The sequence below is a fragment of the Eptesicus fuscus genome, chromosome 3 (genome assembly GCF_027574615.1).
Source record: "Eptesicus fuscus isolate TK198812 chromosome 3, DD_ASM_mEF_20220401, whole genome shotgun sequence".
Taxonomy (NCBI): domain Eukaryota; kingdom Metazoa; phylum Chordata; class Mammalia; order Chiroptera; family Vespertilionidae; genus Eptesicus; species Eptesicus fuscus.
The window spans coordinates 53,939,308-53,962,749 of record NC_072475.1 but is presented as its reverse complement, the minus strand read 5'-3'; the positions used below and the strand labels follow the sequence as shown (position 1 = coordinate 53,962,749).

At 42.7% G+C, this 23,442-nt stretch overlaps 1 protein-coding gene across 1 annotated transcript; it reads right to left on the bottom strand.

The window, feature by feature from the left end:
• Positions 1-2,608: 2,608 nt before the first annotated feature.
• On the bottom strand, positions 2,609-22,021 carry DYNLT2B (dynein light chain Tctex-type 2B). The gene is made up of 5 exons (XM_054711662.1): positions 21,815-22,021; positions 18,782-18,915; positions 15,378-15,447; positions 5,356-5,419; positions 2,609-2,757 (listed from the first exon to the last, which is right to left on the bottom strand). Exons 1-5 carry the CDS (start codon positions 21,943-21,945, stop codon positions 2,710-2,712), a joined length of 447 nt encoding a protein of 148 aa, XP_054567637.1. The 5' UTR covers positions 21,946-22,021; the 3' UTR covers positions 2,609-2,709.
• Positions 22,022-23,442: the final 1,421 nt, after the last annotated feature.

Here is a 23,442-nt window from a genome sequence, read left to right as displayed (position 1 = left end):
CACGTGGCCCCCGGCAATCGGTCACGGAGCAGCGCCACCCCGCGCCCCGGGCTCCCTCCGGCGGACCGCCCCGATCCTTCCCTCTGTCCCCAGCGCCGGCCGCGGGGTGCCGCACACTCGCACCAGGGCGTTCACCGTGCAGATGGCCGCGGCGCCTTCCGCCCAAGACCCGCCCGGTCCGCCCGGCTCCACCACCGCCTACTGTCCCTGCCGGCTACTGCAGGGAACCGAGGTCCGCCCGCCGAGTCCCGTAAAAACCTGTAGCTGACTCCAAACCCTCTCCCCTGAGCAGTGAGCACCTCACATAGTGAATGCACTGAATCCTGTTATTTCTGCCGAAAAAAGGCCCGTAGGAATCCCCTGAGGGCTAGTTGGGGAGCGTGTGGAAGAAGGGGGGGTTTCATGGACAGTAACCTCACAGAGGGATCTGGTCATAAATTCCTGAGTAGGTCATGGTGGGCAGTCATCCCCAGGCATAGAACATTTTTAGTAAAAGGCTTATTTTTGCCGTAGCAAGTCCTGTCCTTTGTTTCTGTGCATCTAAGGCTGACACACCTCAGACCCCTACTAAAACGTGACCACCCCCAGGAGTTTATCCTGTAATTGGACCCCCAGCTTGCTTTCTCCCACCTTCATGTGATCTTCCTGCTGTTCCCTCCATAATCTCAAAGGCATAAAAGCTGCAAACTGTTGCTGTGAATAGCATTTGAGATCTTGCTTCCCAACATACGCTGTAGGTTTAGCTCAAATAAACTCATAAAAATTCTCTACTGGTTTGGATTGACTGGTTTGGTCAATAAGCAGATTTGAGGGAGTCCACTGGTAGAAAATCACATTGCAGGGTGTTCTTTGCTAGAATGAACCTTTAAATGGGTCCCTTTAGATTCTATAGATGTAGGTAAAGCAAGTAGATACCCAATGTTACGGGGGAAATATATAAAACAACTTTTTATTACAGTTTATTCTTTTTTATTTTTGTCTACATGCTTAAAAGTGGCTAAGAAGAAAGAGGTGGGTAAACTTACGCATCTGCTGAGAAGCCTCCAGGGAGAAAAGGGATTTAAATTGCGACCCTTTATCTTTTGAGTTTCAGACAGTTATTTGAACAAGGCTCTGTTAAACAAAGACTTAAATGAAGTGTTGTTCTTGTTTTTTGAAAAAGGTTTTATTTAGCCAAAAAGACCAGTCTTGGGGCTTGAAATCCAAACCACCAGCAGCATACATTTCTGTCATCCTGGAGTTTGCAATCATTTTTGTTTTTTGTTTTTAAATCTGTTTTTTTTATTGATTCCAGAGAGAGGGGGAGAGAGATAGAAACATCAATGATGAGAGAGAAACATTGATCAGCTGCCTCCTGCACCACCCCCACCACCCCTACTGGGGATCAAGGCCGAAACCCCGGGCATGTGCCCTGACTGGGAATCGAACTATGACTTCCTGGTTCATAGGTCGATGCTCAACCACTGAGCCACATGGGCCAGGTTGCAGTTGTTTTTTATTCACCAGCTGGGGGGTGGAGGCGTGGGAGAAAAATATAAGCTGTCTGAAAGACTGCATTAGCTATAGGCAAAGGGGATGGGGAAAGGTGAAGTAGCGTGCACTCTGGAATAGGCGCAGAGCCCACACAGAAGTGTCCGCTCCTTTGGACTGGTGGGCAACAGTCCAGGAAGTTCATGCACAAACAAGAAGTGGAGGCTCCTGGAGTTGGAAGGTTCATTCTTTTGAATAATTGCAGAAGTAATCACCTGGAAGTTAATCTGAAGTTCCAACAAACATATGAATATGAGCAGTCTTTTGTTAGCTGGTCCACAGCTATTAACAGGCTAACTGTTCTGTCTCTCTCACTCTCTGGCTGCTATAATTTAATTTAGAATAATCTCAGAATTTTCTCGTCAACTCAGAGACTACAGTGGTCCAAATAAGGACAGCTAGCTGGAGACGACACTAGGGACTCTAAGGAGAAGATCACTACAAAGATAATGGAAATTGGAATAGTAACCAACATAATTTTGGAGTGTCTTAAGGGAGGGCTAATTTCATACACAGCTTGGAAACTCTCAGACCCTGTCAGAAAGTCTATGACACTGGAAAAACCCTGGAGAAAACAAATGCATGTTTAAGCTAATAAGCTGTGTAAGCTGTAGGGTGGAAAGAGCTGAGCAAAAACAATGAGTGAGAGATTTTAAAAAAAAATCAAAATGTAGGGAAAAAACTTTATGTATAAATTCACCTCAGTGTTATTTATAATAGTAAAAAAGTAGAAATAATCAGTCCTTCAGTAAGGACATGGCAAAAATAACCAATGGTATAACCTAATGGAATAAATGCAACTATTAAATTATGCTTATGAAAATCATAATGCAAATAAAATGACAAAAATTACGTGTGACATTATAAGAAGTGAAAAATCCGGTTACAAAACTATGATTTTTTTTTTAATAAACACCAAATAAAAAAAACACTAGTAGAAAATACACCAAATATTAATAGTTATGTAAAACAATTTAATTATGGATTTTCCCCTACATTTTTCTCTACTTTACAAATGTAGTTAGAACACAACAAAATCAAAACATTAACTGTAAGTACTAAAACTCAACAGACTCAGTTGCCAAACTGCCAAGTTATCTTTATTTTGTCAAGATATTTTATAATATAAAAAAAGTTCATATTTCTTCATAGTCATACCTTTTCCCAGCTTTCAAATTTTCAATAGTAGAAACAGCCAAATGCTGCTACAACACAGAATAAACTGTCCTACAAAACAAACAAAACAGAAAACACACAAATTCAGAATGTTAGGATGAGTACAAAGTTAGATTTTCTGAATGTAGAGATAAAATAAAAATGAACGAACTTTATGTAATATTCATAAAATAAGTATTCCCTTTTTTTCTGATTTATCAAAGAAATAATATATGAAACTATTTTAATTTCTTGGAGTAAATATATTACCCATCTCAAAGAACTATATTATAGTATCACACATAATAAAAATAACAGCTCCGTGTCAAATTCTGGATAAAGGTAAATGGCCTCTGGGTGTTTGTTCTTAATTTAGAAAATTCATTTTTCCATCTTTTTGCTCAGAATCCTAAAATGCTTTCCAGATCCTAGTTAAACTTTTTAAGACACTTTTTAGGTATTTCTTACAGGAACTCCACCTGCCTCAGCAACTCCTGACCTACCAACCTCACCTCCAGCCCTGGCAGTGATGAGAAAAAAATCTGCTCAAGTACCTGATTATTAACCAAAAGCAAAATTCTTTGGTTAGCCAAGTTCCCTGGCTCCCTGAGTAGGATGACTGTGAGTTGAGTGCTAGCTGAGGTGAGGGACTTGTTTTTGTTTTTGTTCTAATTTTCAATCCCTTATGCACTGATACTTTTGTGAAATATAATAAAGATTAATAACTAGGAAAACAAAATGAAAAAAAGAAATATACAAATACAGCCCAAAAGTTTTATTATTAGATATAATGAACATAAATTTACTTTGTCAAATTCTTATAAGTTTCTAAACCCTTACACTCAATTTATATACTTATCTCATGGCCCTGGTCTGTGGCTCCCAGTTTGATTGGCACTGCTCTACAGTGTCATCAGAGTTCTCCAGCAGGACTGAGCCGGGCTATCCACTCGGCGGGGCAATTACCCGCTCAGAAGCATATGCTTTTCTCTCCTCTCACTTCCTCATCCTCTACTGGTGCTTCCAGGGATCTTCTCCCAAACAGTAAAGTACTTTAAGCTCTGAAAATGACACCTCAACACTCAACTCAACCAACTGGACTAAAGGTACACACAGTACACTAACTCAGTAACCTAAACCAGGCTCTCAAAAATGATTTTTAGACACCACACCCTCCAACCCTGTGTTCTAAAATCTGATCCTGGGAATATTGATAACTAAAGTTTTATACTACATATTTGTTAATTTGAATATTGTCTGGCCCCCACTGTTTATAAACTCTCTATAGGCAATAACCATGCCTGTCTTATTCACCCTTTTATTCCTAGCACCTCCAGTACAGAGATTGGCACATAATAGAAGCTCAGAATAATCTTTTGAATGAATGAATTACATTGTATAGCAACTTGGGGAAATATAAATGTTTAACTCCAAAAAGCAGGAAAAACCATCACCTTAACTTGAAATCTTCCCCCAGAGAGCTGATAATTGAAGATTTACATAATACTGCCCATTGTTCAGCCCTTGATCCCTATGGTAGTTGAGCATAATATGAAACTTCGGTAGGATCATAAGAGTTTTAGAGCTAAAAGGTACCTTAAGATCTACTACTACACAAGCAGCTTCCAAATCTGGCAATAAGCATAACCATGTGAGGAACTTTATTGATTTTAAAGATTTTTTTAATCCTCACCTGAGGCCATGCTTATTAAGTTGAGAGAGAGAGAGAGGAAACGAGAGAGGGAGAGACACATCAATGTAAGAGAGAAACATTGATCCATTGCCTCATCAATGCGCCTCAACCGGAGATCGAACCAACTGAGCTACCTGGCCAGGGCAATGTGGGGAACTTTTTAAAAATTCATAGTCACTGATCCAACCCCAAGCTTATGTGATTAGAAACTACTTGAGAAGGACCCCAGCATCATATGTTAAACAAGTTCCTCAAATAATTCTTAGGCAAGCCACAGTCAGTCCTTGGGAAAATCTAGAATAGTTTCCTAATGTTACTGATACAATCAGATAAAAGTCCAATGACTTACCTAAAGTCATTCAATTAGAAAGTTACAGAGCTGGAAATGGAACCTCTCTCCTAATTCACTCAACCCAGTTTCTGTTCTACACTACTATACTTAATTCTGACTCTACTGTTTCACAACCTCGGAGCATTTGGATAGAGAAAGCCAAGTATAAAACATATTAAAATTTATAAAACATTCATGCCAATAACTTCCCAATGTTTAAATGAAAACTTTTTTGAAAAATTCCTCTTTATTTTTGCCTAGTTTTGAGAAATAGCTTTAAGATAAAGTAATTGTTTTGATTAGTGAAAGAAAAATCACCTTAGCTCATGGAATCCCTGACATCCAAATTTCTTTGCAGTTTAGCAAAGTGCTATTTGGCTATTAGCACTAAACAATATGCAAATTCAAACTTGTGAAGAGTTATGTCATCTGTACACATATAAGTCTCCTTGCCTATAAACAGCACACTAGGTTTCTGCTTTATGTTTAGTAACACAAAAAAAGAACAGTAAAGACATCTCATCCAGGAGTCTGAGACAAATGTCTAAAACTAAAGTGTGCTCACATCTCAATAAATGTTAAGTAATTTCCTCTGGAATGCCCCCATGTCCTTTGAAAGAAAGAAAAGGTTCCCAAACAGACTTACATTCATAAACACATCATGAGTGTAGTTGTCAGTGTCAGCATCCCAGAAACAGCGGGCAGCCATGCTAAAAAGTCAAAGATTGGAGAATTACCAACAATATAACAGGACCTGAAACATGTATCTGCCAGCAGCAAAAGCTTTCCTTGATACATTCTTTTAGATCAGTACTTCCAAACCTTTTTATAGGCTGGCACACAGAAAAGCCTATTTGTACAGCGGCGTATACCAGGTAAACTAAAGGGCCTGGACTCATAGGTAAGGTTGTTGCAGTTGGAGGTGACCAATCAACCAATCGATGTGTCTCTCTTACATCAGTGTCTCTCTCTGTCTCTCCCCTTCCCTTCCACTCTCTCTAAAAACCAAAGGAGAAAATATCCTCGGATGAGGATTAACAACAACAAAAATCTGAAATATCTGGGTCATACCAAAACCCTGAACTATAGAAAAAAGAATGCTGTATATATTTATATACTCGTAAAGTTGTGTCAAAAGGATTTAGAAATAATATGATGTAACAGTTTGTAGCAACTCAGTACTCCCTCCCAGATCAATTAGAAAAACTGGATAAAATGAATCAGAATTGCTGAAGCAAACAGGACTGGGGGAGCCAAAATTCCACAGAGGTGAACCGCTAAAAGGTAAACTGATATTCTGCACTGGAGTTCTCCCTGGGGTGTTTGCTAACTCTGGGCACACAGCTAGAGGCTGAGAATATGGGTTTTGTTCAGGTACAGACCAATTACTGAGGGAAAAATAAACCAGCTGGACTAGAGAGATAAAATTACAGGGCCAGAGAGATAAAATTGGAGACGTGAAGGACCAAGATCCCTGTAAAAAAGGAGAGCAGAACTCAGCTTTAACATTACATGGTAGGTTCCGCCTCATATGTGCTAAATTCTGAAACTGTGTAAGTAGGACCTAAAAAACTAAGAGTGCTGGGAACAATAATATCCTCTCACCAAAATATGTCTATGACCTAACTCCTAGAACCTAGGGATATGTTATAGTACGTGGCAAAAAGGGTTTACATGTATATGATTAAGCTAAGGATCTTGTATGGGGAGAGTAGCATGGATTACCCAGGTGGGCTCAATGTAATCACAGGGTCCTTATAAGAGAAAGAGGGAGGCAGGTGGGTCAGAGCCAGAGCGATATTTGAAGATGCTGGTTTTGCAGAGGGAGGAAAGGTTTATGAGTTAAGGAATGCAGGCAGCCGCTATAAGCTGGAATAGGCAAGGGAATGGATTCTCTGCGAGAGCCTCCAGAGGGAAGGAATACAGCCATGCCAACCCTTTGATTTTAGCTCAGCGAAACCCACATTGATTTATGATCTCCGGAACTGTAAAATAATATTTATGTGCTGTTTTAAGACACCAGGTTTGCAATTTGTTACAGCAGCAATAGGAAACTAATGCATCAAGGAAAAAGGCTCTAAAATGAAGAGTAGTTTTGTGCTGAGAAAACAAGGACTAAAAGTCAGTACTTGCTGGAGTGGGTTCAAATGAATGCTTCAGGCTCTTGGTTGAGAAACCTGGAGAGCTACACTCAAGAAAGAAGGATGCTTAATTCTCACAATATCCTTGGGAAGGGGCATTATTGTACCAGTGTCACAGATGAGAAAACAAACCCGAAGAAGTCAGGGAACCACCCAATGGACAAGCCCTACCTTGAATAATGGTTGCAAGGACTGAATAGGATGACATTGCTAAGGGCTTACTCCAGTGCAAGTCACAGAGAAGACAGTGGTAATAATAGCAGGATAGCAATAATAGCAGAAGATGTAATAGCCGTGACACCCTCGTCCTGTTGAGGTTGCTTGACTCTCATAATGAGTGTCAATGATGAGGCCAGTTACACAGTTTGCAGGACCCAGTGCAAAATGAAATTGTGGGGTCTGGCCAGAGGCAGGGAAGTAAAAAAAAAAAAAAAGTGGAGGAGGACGGGGATGGGGGCGGGGAGGAGAGGAGGAGGAGGAACTGAAGATAGAGAGAGCTTTATCAAAATTGCAACAAAACCTCAACTCAGCTCAGTACCTCATTGGATTAAGGTAAGCCAGCCATACTCTACCTGAATCGAAAAGGAAATGTAAACACTCTCTGAAAGAAAACAGTATTATCTGGAGATTCTACAAGCTGTTTTTTAACACAATGTCCAGGATTCAAACTAGGCATGCCAAGAGATAGAGCCATATGAAGGATTATCAAGAAAAAAAATAATCAATGGAAACAGATTCACACCTGATCCAGGTATTAGAGTTAGCAGAAAATGACTAACATAACTGCTATGACCAAAATGTAAAAAGGGAGGAGAGAAGAAGGATAGAGAACATAGATTAAAGATAAAGAATTTCACCAAAAAACGGGAATGTATAAAATATTTAAATGGAAATTCTTGGGCTGAAAAATATAATAACTGAAATTAAGAATTCAGTAGGTGGCTTTAACAGCAGATTAGACACAACAGAAAAGAAGATTAGTCAACTGAAAGGTCAATAGAAAACTATCCAACCCTGCCCTAACCGGTTTGGCTCAGTGGATAGAGCATTGGCCTTTGGACTAAAGGGTCCCAGGTTCAATTCCGGTCAAGGGTATGTACCTTGGTTGCAGGCACATTCCCAGTAGGGGGTGTGCAGGAGGCAGCTGATTAATGTTTCTCTCTCATTGATGTTTCTAACTCTCCATCCCTCTCCCTTCCTCTCTGTAAAAAATCAATAAAATATTTTTAAAACAAAAAAGAAAGAAAGAAAAATATCCAGCCCTGGCTGGTTTGGTTCAGTGGATAGAGTGTCGGCCTGTGGAACAAAGGGTCCCGGTTTTGATTCCAGTCTAGGGCACATGCCCAGGGTTGCAGGCTTGATCCCCGAGGGATGGGAGTGGGGGGTGCAGGAGGCAGCCGATCAATGATTCTCTCTCATCACTGATGTTTCTATCTCCCTCTCCCTTCCTCTCTGAAATTTATTTTTTTAAATTATTTTTTAAAAAAGAAAGAAAAATATCCAAACTGAAGCACAGAGAGAAAAAACAAAAATTTAGTCAAGAGCACAAGAGATGTGGAATATAGTAAAAAAATCTAAATACATGTAATTGGAGTCTGAAAAGGAGAGCAGAGCCCAGCTGGTGTTGCTCAGTGGTTGAGTGTAAACCTGTGAACCAGGAGGTCGCCAGTTCAATTCCTAGTTAGGGCACATGCCCAGGTTGCAGGCTGGATCCCTAGTAGGGGGTATGTCGGAGGCAGCCAATCAATGATTCTCTCTCATCATTGATGTTTCTATCCTTCTCTCCATTTCCCTTCTTCTCTCTGAAATCAATAAAAATAATTTAAAAACGGGGGGCAGGAGGGGCGGGGAGGGGGCAAGCAGAGAGCAAATAGAACAGAAGCACTAGTTTAAAAGATAATGGCCACACCTGGCACCCAGATCTTAGTTTCTAATGCCATTCTCCAATAAAATGGACCAGGGCTCCTTGGAGAAGTGGCTGATTCTAGGCTGGGGAGGTAATGAATAAATATGGAGTATCATATAGTGCAAGTAAGTAAGGAAGTGCTCAAAAAAAATCACAACAGTAGAGTATGCCAAAGGGACACAGGAGTCAACTGAAAGAGCTCAAATGGTCAAAGCTGGAACACTTTCAATAACAAAATTAAGTAATGCTGAATTATAATCCACAGTATAAAAATCCATGAGTACATACTGAAATAAGTATGTATTTAAAGAAATAAAGAAGTAAAGAAATAAAAAAAAAAGAGAGAGAAATCTGTGCTGAAATTTCCAAATAATTTATGTAACTATTCTGCCCTCAAGGAGGTAGAGCATAACTCCCTGCTCCATAAATGTGGGCTTCACATAGTGATTCTGTATAGTGTGAAAGGGGAAGAAAGAGTAATTTTACAGGGGAAAACCTAACAAACATTACCTGAGGCACAGGAGCATATTAATGGTAATATGTCATGTTGATAATATGTACCCTGATATGATATGTTATAAGAAAAGCACTTTACCTCTGATCTTCCTCCCAAGAACCTATTAGCCTAGACCCGTGGTCGGCAAACTGTGGCTCGCGAGCCACATGCGGCTCTTCGGCCCCTTGAGTGTGGCTCTTCCACAAAATGCCACGGCCTGAGCGAGTCTATTTTGAAGAAGTGGCGTTAGAAGAAGTTTAAGTTTAAAAAATTGGGCTCTCAAAAGAAATTTTAATCATTGTACTATTGATATTTGGTTCTGTTGACTAATGAGTTTGCCAACCACTAGCCTAGACTAATCATGAGCAGACAAATCCCAATTGAGGGAATTTCTACATAATACCTAACCAGGACTTCTCAAAACTGTCAAGGTCATCAAAACCAAGGAGAGTCTGAGTAACTGTCACAGCCAAGAGGAGCCTAAAGAGTCATGAAATGTGATATCCTAGATAATATTCTAGAACAGAAAAAGGACATTAGGTAAAAACTAAAGAAATGTGAATTATGAATTCTAGTTAATAATAATGCATCAATATTGGTTCATTAGTTGTGACAAATGTATCATTAACATCCTACTATACTAATGTAGGATGTTAATGATAGAGGAAACTAGATGTAGAGTATCTGTACTATTTCTCCAACTTTTCTACAAATCTAAAACAATCCTAAATAAGAAGTTTATTTTTAAAAAGGTAACGGCTAACGGTTCCATAAAAAGACCATATAGGCAAAGCGGCCCCAAAGGGGCAGAGAACGAAGAACGAGACAGAAAAGTCCAGTTTATGGGTTAATAGGTTTAATAGAGAATTTACAGGAAACACTTGTCTTGACTGGCTGCAAAAGAGTCAAATCTCCCTCTTTCCCCTCCAACACCACCATCTTTCATCCCCACTCAGAGACGGACCTACATGTTCCAAAAGGACTGCATGGGTGGCCAGGGGGGACAAAGAAGCCAGATACCAGCAGAGCCTGGTGCTGGAGTGAACTAAGGGACAGGTAACTTCTGGAGCTTCTTGTGCAGAGGAAGAAGTAATGGAAGCTCTGTGACTAGCTGGAAACCTCTGGACACATTCCAGAGTCCACCCAGGAGAAGGGGAAGATAGGTCAAAGGTCCGGAATCATTCACTCAGAAACTAAGCAGGTGGATTCACTTCAAGATGGAGTCAGCTCTGTCCACACACTAAGAATTTACCCAAGCTTATACAAACAAAATTAAATGGCCCACAGATTCCATGGGCTCTAAGAACCCCATGCTGAATGAATAAGAAGAAAATCATATACACCAGAGTTAAAAAAAAAAAAAAAAAGCAATGAGGAAAACATTCTAATGTGGCTAGAAAGAAAAAAGACATCACCTCCAAAGGAACAGTAAGACTTACAGCTGACTTCTCAACAGAAACAATGGAAACTGGAAGACAGCGTAATTATATCTTTAAAGTGCTGCAAATGGAAGGGCACGTAAATTTCCTTCTATCTCTTTCCTTAAGGAATGTAAATGTAGTACTGAGCCATCTTCAACTATGTAAAGGAGAATACAGCAGAGCAACAAGACAGGAGAGCCTATGTCCTTGACACCAGTGAGGCACCACTCCATGCTTGGTCTACTACCTGGTGAGAAGAGAGAGATGCCTTCTGTTTTATTTAAAAAGGAATAAGAAGAATCAGGAGTTAACTTGAAGAAACTACTAATTGCAAAAGATGGGACAATTTAGACATCAATAAGGATAATAATCACAATGGAGTAAACACATAAAATATATTTAAAACCATGGGTTCATAGATAGAAAAAAAGAGAACTCATTGGTAAGCTCTGGAAGATGCTAGGGAACCAATTCATTATTCTGAATATTATTAAAATTATCCTCCCTTTCCTGTACAAGCTATACCTCATTGTAATGAAACAGTTGAAAGAAAAGTCATTCTTAATAGAATTCCAGCAAATAAATAAAGAACAATGGTAGAATTAGAAGATCACTATTTTGTAACCTCTGATGAATAATGGATCTAGGATAGCTGCTAAAACTATTAATGGTAAAGCTGATAGGGAACTTTACAATAGATGGATCTGTCTGACAACATCTGAACTCCATGATCAATCTTAACAAAAAACAGACAACCAGACATTTTCTGCCTCCTGATGAGATGAAATAGGATGCATACTAAATACCTATAATATTCTTGCCCAAAACTCAAATCTCCAACTGATTAAGACTATATCTAACTACTTATTTACAAGAAAAGAGGAGATATAAGACATAGTAAACAATATCAGGCACCACAATCAGAAAATGACAGAAAATAGATAGGATACTCCACAAGACAAACAACACAATTTCTTCAACAAATAAATGGTAAGATAAAAAAGACAGCAAGAGCAAAAAGAGGGAGAGAAGTTATATATTAAGAGAAATTTAAGAGATTATCAACCAAATATAATGTGTAGACTTTGCCTGGATTCTACTTTGAACCAACTATAAAATCCTATATAATAAAAAGGGTAATATGCAAATCAACTGAACAGCAGAACGACTGGTAGCTATGATGTGCACTGACCACCAGGGGCAGACGCTCAACACAGGAGCTGCCCCCAGCCAGATCAGAGCCTGCTGGCCAACCTCTTGGTCCCTCCCCCCGGCCAGCAGGCTCCAATTTGGGCAATCAGGGAACCAGGGGCAGGTGATGGAGGGGGGCGGGGCCGGCTGCCAGCAGCCAGGGAAAATAGCCCTGATTGCAGGCCAGGACAAGGGACTGTACCCATGCATGAATTTCGTGCGCTGGGCCTCTAGTATATAAATACAGACAAACACACATACACACACGATTATATGAAACAACTGGGGATATCTGAATGCTAATTGAATATCCTACCTAATAATAGACAAATATGCAAATTGACCGCACCTTCGCTACGCCCAAGCCACGCCCACCAGCCAAGCCACGCCCACCAACCAATCAGGACGAGTATGCAAATTACCCCAACAAAGATGGCGGCTAATTTGCATATCAAGACAGTGTAGAAAGAAGCCAAGAGCTGCAGAAGGGAGCAAAGCTGCGGAGAAGCAAGCAAGCCGGGGGGAGGAGAAGGGAGGAGCGGAGGTGGGGCCAGGGGAGAAGGGAGGAGCGGAGGCGGGGCCAAGGGAGAAGGGAAAAGCAGGCGGGCTGGCGGAGAAGGTGGGCCGGGGGAGAAGGGAGGAGCAGGCAGGGTGGGGTAGAGTGCAGCAGGAAACCCTATTGCAGGATTTTTCCTGCAACGGGAACGCTAGTTTTATAATATTAAGGACTAACAATATTTAGATGTGATATTTTATTATATTAAAAGGGTCCTGCTGAAACCGGTTTGGCTCAGTGGATAGAGCGTCGGCCTGCGGACTCAAGGGTCCCGGGTTCGATTCCGGTCAAGGCATGTACCTTGGTTGCGGGCACATCCCCAGTAGGGGGTGTGCAAGAGGCAGCTGATCGATGTTTCTCTCTCATCGATGTTTCTGGCTCTCTATCCCTCTCTCTTCCTCTCTGTAAAAAATCAATAAAATATAAAAAAAAAAAAGGGTCCTTATAGTTTAGACATATATACTGTTGTATTTCCAGATGAAATGGTATGACGACTGGGATTTGCTTCAAAATAAGCTAAAGGGGGCAGTGGATATATAAATGAAACAACATAGGTATGTGTTGATAACCTTTCAAGCCAAGTAATAGTTCCATGGGAGTTCCTCAGTCCCTACACTTGCATATGTTTGAAATTTTAGACAATAAAATTTTTAGAACCCAGGGGGAGAGGGGAGGGAGGCCTTGTATGCCATGCTTTAGAGTTCGGTCTGATCACATTTAACCAAGTCAATTTAAAGGAATTTATACCTGACAAGATTTGAAATAAACTCTATATAGAGTCTTTGGAGAGAAAGTAAGGTGTACTCCTGGGATACGGGTCTGGTATGCAAAGTGAATTGTGGAGGAGGGAGATCAGAGTCCAGGAGTGCTGATAAGGGGCTGCTGCTAAGTATTTCTGGCATCCAGATTACAGTGCATGCAATGGGAGAGAGTAATGGCTACATAAGATAAAAGTAGACCTTGAGTCAGTAGGACCTTGGTAATACTGTGAGAGACAAAGAAGTTAAAGTGACAGGCTGATTTAAGGAGAGGAAGGGAAAGAAATTTGGAACTCGTTAACATGTTAATCTGGGGTGAGAGAATAGGAAAGTATTTCTGAGCCTCTCTGTGGTCAGAAAATCTCCTGAAGCCTTTTGAACAAATGGTAGAGAACACCATAGTGAAGAGTACTGTGCTAGGAGTCAGAAGTCTGAATTCTATTAGTGACCCTGACAGTAGCCATATCTATAATTTTGAGCAAATCATGCTGAATCTCGTAAGTGTCATCATAAAATAGGGGAACTAGACACTAGAAAGTATCTGTAGTGCCTTTCAAATTTAACATTCTATAGTGAATATGCTCAGTGATATTATCTACAAGGTATTTTTAAATTCATTCAACATATATTTTAGTATTGTCTTACAAAACTAGAGGCCTGGTGCACAAAAATTCCTGCACTGGGGGTGGCGGGTTTCCCTCAATCCGGCCTGCACCCTTTCGCAGTCCGGGACCCCTCAGGGGATGTCCACTTGCCACTTAGGCCCACTCCATGGGGGATCAGGCCTAAGCTGGCAGTCAGACATCCCTCTGGCAGCCCACGAGCCCTCGGGGGATGTCCGACTTATGGGGAGCGGGCCTAAGCCACAGTTGGACATCCTTAGTGCTGCTGAGGAGGCGGGAGAGGCTCTTGCCACCACCGCTGCGCTCACAGCCATCAGTCCAGCTTGTGGCTGAGTGGAGCTCCCTCCTGCATTTAGCATCTGCCCCCTGGTGGTCAGTGCACATCATAGTGACCAGTCGTTCCGCCATTAGGATCAATTTGCATATTACCCTTTTGTTATATAGGATACTATATTAGGCACTGTTTACAAATGGAAACAAGAGTTTAACACTTGTGCATGGGAAAAGACAAGAAATACATATTTTGAAATCACCAATACAGGAATGACAGTTTGAGGTCATGAGAATGAATGAGCTCATTGAGAAAGCATATTGAAGAGCAGAAGAATAAGAACTGAGCCTTGAAGAAAGCTCGTAGCTGGGGATAGAAGGATAAAGAGGACCCAGTGAAGAAAAGAGAATAATCAGTTAGAAATAAAGGAGAGAAACAAGTTATACAAGTGACATCAAGGCCAATAAAACCAGAATGAATTTTAAGAAACAGAAGCCCAGGCAAACACAAGAGCTAAGAAAGAACTTTTAGATTTGCTAATAAGAAGGTCCCAGACAATTTTAAAGAAATTTATTTTGGATAATGGTAGGACCAAAAATTGAGAAATAAGGAATATGGGAAGAAACATATATACATAGTCCCATACTTTCTTTGGGAACATCTATATATATAAAAGCTAAGCGACCAGAACAACCGAAACAACCAGTTGCTATGACGCGCACTGAGGCCAGCCAACCGGCCCGATGGGGGCGGGCCAACCTCCCGGAGCTCTTCCCCCCGGCCGGCCGGCCCCGATAGGTCCAGATTGGGGTGGGCTGGCCAGACCCCACCTGTGCATCCCACCGGGCCTCTAGTATATACATAAACCCTAAAACACTTATCAGCCTACAGATACTATGAAAAGTGAATTACCCAATGGAGCTCACCCAAACTGTCAACCTCACTGTTCAGAACCAGGATCTCTTGGGTTCACAGTTGCATTTTGTTATACTGTCCTTTACTCTCACAATCATACTGAATCGTGAAGAGGATGAATACCTCATAAGAAACACATAAAAATGAAATCAAGAAGGAAAAACAATGCCCTAGCTCGTTTGGCTCAGTGGATAGAGCGTCAGCCTGTGGACCGAAGGGTTCCAGGTTCGATTCCAGTCAAGGGCACATGCCTGGGTTGCGGGCTCGGCCCAACGTGCAGGAGGCAGCCAATCAATGATTCCCTCTCATCATTGATGTTTCTATCTTGCTCTTCCTCTCTGAAATAAATAAAAATATTTTTTTAAAAAGAAGAAAAAACCAATTACTCACAATACTCCTTCACCTCTTTGTTCTCCAATAACTACTTGCACCACCATTTTATATCGGTCAAATCCCATTGCTAGAAAGAAAAAAAAAAAAAGGATGTTATCTGTAAGCAAATATATGGTAAAATTACTTAATGAAGGCAAATTTGCCTGGAAAAGAACATAAGCATTCAGTCTACAAGCACTTACTGAGTATGACGATAAGCTTGGGAGTCAGAGACCCGAGGACAAATCCTAACTATAAGCTTAGTATGTATGTAACCTTATACAAGCAACCTCCTGAAAATTCTCACTAACAACAAATCTGGAGAGAAGAAAACTGAATGGATATGTTTATCTTCCCTGCTTTCTGACCAGGGAATAGTGGAAACAGTAACAACAAAAATGTAACTCTCTTTAATGAAAATAAAAGCTTCAGGATTATAGAGTAAACTAGAGGCCCAGTGCATGAAATTCGTGCACCCGGGGGGGGGGGGGGGTGTCCCCTCAGCCTGGCCTGCACCCTCTCGCAATCTGGGAGCCCTCGTGGGACGTCCAACTGGGGAGCGGGCCTAAGCCATCAGTCAGACATCCTTAGCGCTGCTGCAGAGGCGGGAGAGGCTCCGGCCACCACTGCTGCTGTGAGCCCGGCTTCTGGCTGAGTGGCGCTCCCACTGTGGGAGTGCACTGATCACCAGGGGAAGCTCCTGCGTTGAGCATCTGCCCCCTGGTGGTCAGTACGCATCATAGCGACCGGTCGTTCTGCCGTTCAGTCAATTTGCATATTAACCTTTTATTATATAGGATTGGGGTAGCAATCTGGACACAACAGGTACCCTTCCATGTGGGACATGAACCCTAATTAAGGATACTTAACAAAATCTCAGAAGATAGAGCCCAAGTTATTTTTTTAAAAACACTGCACATAGGCCCTGGTGAAGTAGCTCAGTTGGTTGGAGCATGGTCCCATGTACCAAAAAAGTTGCAGGTTCAATCCCAGGTTGGGGAGTGTACAGGAGGCAACCCACCGATGTTTCTTTCTCTCCAACCAGGCAAAGGAGCATGTATTTTTAACAATAATTTTAACAGTGAATTTTCATTAAAATTTAAAGAAAATGCTAATATACTAACAATTAATGTGGGTGATGAAAATACATAGAATATTTTCTTTATACTTCTCTATATTTTTTCATTTCTAAAAAATTAAGACATTAAAAAATTAAGACACCAAAATATTAAATAGTATTTACCTTTAGGTAATTAAAATTTATATACTTTAAAAAAAATTGTCTGTACAGTAGTCCCCACTTATCTGCAGTTTTGCTTCCCACAGTTTCAATTTCCCTGTCAATCGCAGTAGAAAATATCAAATGGAAAATTCCAGAAATACACAACTCATAAGTTTGAAATTGTGGACCCATTTGAATAGCATGATGAAATCGCACACTGACCCATTCTGTCCCACCCAGGCCTTGAATCATTCCTTTGTCTGTATACTGTATTCAATACCCACCCTTTAGTTACTTAGTAGCTGTCTCAGTTATCAGATCCACTGTATAGGTATTGCAGTGCTTGTGTTCAAGTAACTTATTTTACTTAAATAGTGGCCCCAAAGCACAAGAGTAGTGATGCTAGCAATTCGGATATGCCAAAGAGAAGCCGTAAAGTGCTTCCTTTAAATGAAAAGTTGAGTGCAACACAGTAAGATTTTTTGAGAGAAAGATACCACATTCACATAACTTTCATTACAATATATTGTTATAAACATTCTATTTTTTTTATGTCCTTTTATTATTCTGTAAAAGGTAACAAAATATACAGAACAAAGTTTTCCCTTTTTAACTAATATAACTATTCTATTTTATTATGTTATTGTTGTTAATCTTATAGTGCCTAATTTATAAGTTAAACTTTATCACAAGTATGTATGTACAGGAAAAAACATAGTATATATAGGTTCGGTACTATTATTGATTTCAAGCATCCACAGGGGATCTTAGAACATATCCCCGCAAATAAGGGCAGACTACTGTATTGTCCAGGTAATTATAATGAAAATGTATTATTATTACAAAGATATTTCTTCTTTCCAAAAAGTGATATTTTTTAAAAAGGATAGCTAGAGAGGGCTTTTCAGATGGTATAAAAAAAAATTTTATTTTTTTAAATATATTTTTACTGGTTTCAGAGAAGAAGGGAAAGGGAGAGAAAGAGATAGAAACATCAACGATGAGAGAAAATCATTGATCAGCTGCCTCCTGCACACCCCACACTGGGGATCGGGCCCGCAACCTGGGCATGTGCCCTGACCCAGAATTAAACTATGACCTCCTAGTTCATAGGTCAACTCTCAACCACTGACCCACACTTGCCAGGGTCAGATGGTATAACATACTATCTAATAAAAGAGTAATATGCAAATTGACCATCACTCCAACACACAGAGATGGCTGCCCCCATGTGGACACAAGATGGCCACCACAAGATGGCCAGCAGGGGAGGGCAGTTGGGAGGGACCAGGCCTGCAAGGGAGGGCAGTTGTGGGAGATCAGGCCAGCAGGGGAGGGCAGTTGGGAGGGACCAGGCCTGCAAAGGAGGGCAGTTAGGGGCGATCAAGCCTGCAGGGGAGGGCAGTTAGGGGTGACCAGGCCTGCAGGGGAGGGCAGTTAGGGGTGACCAGGCCTGCAGGGGAGGGTAGTTAGGGGCAAACAGGCTGGCAGGGGAGCAGTTAGGCATCAATCAGGCTGGCAGGGGAGTGGTTAGGGGGTGATCAGGCTGGCAGGCAGAAGCGGTTAGGGGCAATCAGGAAGGCAGGCAGGCGAGCAGTTGGGAGGGACCAGGCCTGCAAGGGAGGGCAGTTGGGGATTGTGAGTCCTTGATTGTGAGAGGGATGTCTGACTGTCCGTTTAGGCCCGATCCTACTGGGGTCCCAGATTGGAGAGGGTGCAGGCTGGGCTGAGGTACACACACCCCCATGCACGAATTTCGTTATTAATAAGAGAGAAACAGATTTAAAAAACGGTTAGGTAAAGCAAAAGATTTGCTCTGCACATGTAGAGTTTGACAGCAGTAGAGGATTGAGTAGGGTAATGAATGGCAGGCTGAGGAATCGATATCTTGGTGGGAAAAACAACCAAGAATTACTAGTATAGGGAAACCAAGAATTACTAGTATTTTCTGCATATTTGGATTTCCTGGATAGTGATTCCATACAATGTCTTGTTTCACATCTTTACTCTTTCCCATCATCTGCAAAAACTACATGAGTAAAAGTTACCATATAATTGAGGAGACTAGACATTAAAGAAAAAATGTGTCTTTAATAGAATCCACAGCTTATGTCTCTTGTTTAAAGATGGGGAAGGAGACAAATGGATAAAATGGAATGTTTGAAGGGAACATGTCATTTCTAATGATGACCATTCTTACCTTTTAATTTATCTTTAATCGTTTCTGATAGACGCTTTGTGAGCGGAGGTGTTTCTTCTGGAGAGTACTCAGCGGTTGCCAGCTCCTCCTTGAGCACAGCATGGATGCAGTCTTTAACCACAGAGGGTCTGAACCTGAATGAGACAGTTTAAACATCTAGTTGGTAACTCCAAAACCCCTACTTACCTTCACAGCTCAACTTCCTCTAGCTCTTTGTCATTGGAACCATTTCATCCTTTTTCATATTGTTTATTATAAAAGTAATAAAGAAAATAAGTCGTATCTCTCCCCTGAACTCCAGATCACATATTCCATCTGGACGTGTAGTAGGCAACTCAAATTTAAACATCCAACACTGAGCTTCTGACTAGGTCCTCCTGCAGTCACCTCCATTCTTCCAGTTGCTGAAGCCACAAAATTCGGTGTCAGTCTTGTTGCCTTTCTCTCTCACGGCCCATATCCCATTAATAAGCAAATCTTATCAGTTCTACCTTCAAAATAATCTAAAATTCACTCTCACCAACTGACGGCCACCACCTTGCTCCAAGCTACCATTACTTCTTGCCTGGACTACAATGACCTCCTAACAAGTCTCTCTGTGTCTGCCTTTGTCCCCAAATCCTGTTCTCAACACAGCAACTGGACTGAGCCTGTTAAACTATGTGCCAAATCATGACACTCCTCTATGCCAAACACCCCACATAGTTCCTACATCAGAGTAAAAGCGATATCCTAACTGTGATTCGCAAGGTCCCATATGATCTACCCTCCCAAACTCTCTGACCTTGTTTCCTACTACTTTCCTCCTAGTTCTCTCCACTCAGGCCCCACTGGCCTTCACGATGTTCTGTAACCACACCGGGCATGCAAACTTCAGAGCTACTGTACTTACTGTTAACTTCTGCCTGAACTGCAAATCCTCCTTTTATGCATAGCTAACTCCCTCACTTCTTTCAAGTCTTTATTCAAAAGTCACTTTTCCGCCCAGCTGGCATGGCTCAGTGGTTGAGTGTTGACCTCTGAACCAGGAGGTCAAGGTTCAATTCCTAGTCCGGGGACATGCTTGGGTTGTGAGCTTGATCCCCAGTGTGGGGCGTGTAGGAAGCAGCTGATCAAGGATTCTCTCTCATCATTGATGTTTCTATCTCTCTTCCTCTCCCTTCCTCTCTGAAATCAATAAAAAAATATATATTTTTTTAAAAGTCATTTTTCCTAGTCACCCTCTCTAAAACTTCAAACTACCCTCTTACTATATCACTTTATATCTCCCTTCCTGGTACTTATTACTATCTGATACACTATATGGTTCATTTATTTATTTTGTTTGTTGTCTTATTACCTAGATAGACTATAAGTTCCATGAGGGTAGGGATTTTTATTTGTTTTGTTCACTGTTATGTCCTCATTTCTTAGAGCAGCACCCAACACACAGTAGACAATAATTTTTTTGAAGAAATGGATTACTGAAGAAAGACAGAGGGGAAAAAATCTTCCCTAATTCCACCACCCTAACAATTCCATTAGCATTTTAGTTGTATTTACCATCCTATATAATAAAAGCCTAATATGCTAAGTGTCCAACCGTCCATTCGACTGTTCAACCAGCCGCTATGACGCACACTGACCACCAGGGGGCAGACGCTACAACCAGTAGTTTAACTTGCTGCTGGGGTCTGGCCAATTGGGACTGGGCGAGACAGGCTGGATATGCCCTGGAGCCCTCCCTCAGTCCCTCCCCCACCCCATCATGCACCGGTAGTGTCCCTCGGCCTGGCCTGTGCCCTCTCGCAATCCAGGACGTGCAATCTGGGACCCCTCAGGGGATGTCGGAGAGCCGGTTTCCGCCCAATCCCCGCAGGCCAGGCAAAGGGACCCCACTGGTGCACGGTACCGGGCCTCTAGTATATTATAACACTAAGTTCCTTTTCTGGGCTAGGTAGTATATAGCTGATTTGTCTATCATGTGCCAAGTTACCAAAATGTTTTAAGTTTTGAGTTTATAATGTGGTTTAATATTTGGTAGTACTAGTGGCCCCTTATTACATTTTAACAGTATTTTCTTGGTCTTCTGCCTGCTTATTCTCACAGGTGAACATTGGAATCATTGACAAATTTACAGGATTTGATCTGTTCAAAATGTGGTCTCCCTATTAACAAACGTACTATATCTGGCTCTTCTCTTAAGCCTTTTACATTCTCAGTAAATGTTGAAAGTTTTCTTCAAACACGTCGAATAATTTCATAGGATTATTCTTAGATATATTTTTTTGTGAATCATGTTCTGCACTGTTTTACAGCAGAAACACTGGTGAATGTCATTCTATGCATTTAGAATACTTTACAAAAATAACTGAACGTATCTCTTTTTTATATCCATTCTACCCACCAAGTGTTTATCACATTATAACCGAAGTTCCTGGCTCCCAATATTTGCCAAGCATTTGATTCAGCAATCTGATTTTAAGCAACAGAGAAAGAGCTTGGGAAATCTTTTACTTTAATTTTTTTTTCACCCTGTGAAAATAAAGTTAGTGATGTATCCTACAGGTGTAGCAGACAGCAGACTGTCCTCTGCACCAGACTGTATGCCTTGGGCCTCCACACACATTCAGGTCCCCTGCCCTGCAGAGAAGTAAGCTCTTCTGGCACACGTATGCACACAGTACACTTCAAAATTCGGCTGAATGACATTCGACGCAAGCCGCTTGTTTCCCGCTCCCCTCTTTTCCATCCATCTCCTTTTCCTGTGTTCACGCCCTGGGTCTCCTAGAGTCTAAAGCCAACCATCCCCACTGTGCAACCTTAAGCGCTGCAGAGCGCTCACACTGCAACTGCAGGTCGGGTCCTCTGCTGCCCCCTGCAGCTGAAGCCAAGAACAGCACCCCCCCAACTCCTCCCTCTTCAGCCCCAGCCCGCGGCTCCCCCGCCTCCCTCTCCCCGGGGTCCTTCCCGACTCCCAGGCTTCCAGGCGAGCTCTGCCGCCCGGCCCAGCAGTCCCGCCGGTCGCCCCGCCGCAGCCCGTCCGGTACCCGCCTTTGCTGGAACACGGGCCGCAGAATGTAGGTGTTCTCGGGCTTCCCAGAGGTCTTCTCAGCGTCCAGCGCCCCCTCCGTCCCGGACACGGACGCCCCCGCGGAGACGGACGCAGCCCCCACCGAAGCCATGGCCCGGACTCCTGGGCCCGGTGGGTGTCGCGACGAGGAACTGCTGCTTCCGGCGCCGAGCCGCGAAACGGTCGCCCCGGCAACAGGGCCGCCCTCGGCGGTGACGTGCGGAGGCCGCGCGCGCGCACTCGGCTGAGCGCCTCGCCCTCCGAGCTGCTGGGCAGACGGGGCCGAGAACGCGGGGCTGTAATTTCGGCCCAAATGGGTGGCGTTCTGCCTTGGTGTACAAAATATTTTGTTACGCATTTAGCTCTTAGTAACCGCTTCGCAATCTTAAGAAACGGACACGTGCCCTGCCCGCGTGGCCCAGGGGTGGAGCCTCGACCTGAGAACCAGGAGGTCACCGTTGAGTTCCCAGTCAGGGCACTGAAAGGGTTAAAGAGGATAAACTGGGGCAGAGACAAACTTGTTGTGCTGAGCAGGTATCTTGCAGAAAGCTTGCAGCCTTGAGCACAGCATAGCTCAGATAACCAGAAGGCACCTGGCATGGGAGGAACCAAGGACGGACCGGACCCTTAGGTCAGCAGAGCAGCTTACAGCCTGCAAAAATTAATAAAAACCTCTCTTCCCCTGCTCTCTTCGCTGATGCCTTTCTCGGTCTCAGCCCACCTGCACCCCGGTGGTCGGGAATAAAGTATCTTTTGATACATTATGGCCTCATGTCATAGGTGCACAACCCCAGCCCACTCTGAACCTTTCAGGCACATCCCAGGGTTGCAGCCTCGGTCCCTGGGGACCGTGCAGGAGGCAGCCGATCAATGATTCTCATCAGTGATGTTTCGATCTCTCTCTCCCTCTCCCTTCTTCTCTGAAATCAATAAAAATATTTTTTAAATAAATTGACATGAAACCTGAGACCCATAGAGGTCCAAAGATACACAGCTAGTGAGCATTAGACCCACTGACTCTAAAGCCTTCAAATCATGACCTGCGGGTCAAATCCAGACCTCAACCTGTTTTGAATGTGTGAACAGCTTTTATATTTTTTAAAACCAAAAGAATAATAGCTTATGACAAAATTTCAGTATCTAGAAATAAAATTTTATTGTAACACTAGTGTCCCAGTGCACATTCATGCACATTGAAAGGAAATTAATTACTCCCTCCGGTGCAGGGATTAATGCAGGCGGTCCCAGGTGGTGGCCAGCAGGGCGGGACTGGGGTTGGACAAGCCCTGGAGCCAACCTCCCGTGCTCCCACCAGCCGGCCACACGGGGGCTGGCACCACCACTCGAAGGGCATCTGCGGAGTGAGTGGGGTCCCTCCAGCAGATGGGGTCCCTCGGCCTGGCCTGCGGGATCAGGGCGAAACTGGCTCTCCAACATCCCCCAAGGGGTCCCGGAGTGCAAGAGGAATCACGAGGAATTGGGCTCCCTCCTCTCTGGTTCTGGGTGAGTCACCTAAGAACCACTGCTGCCAAGTGACCACAGCTCAGCAGCTCCTGCACTGAGCGTCTGCCCCCTGGTGGTCAGAGTGTGTCATAGCTACTGGCCAGTC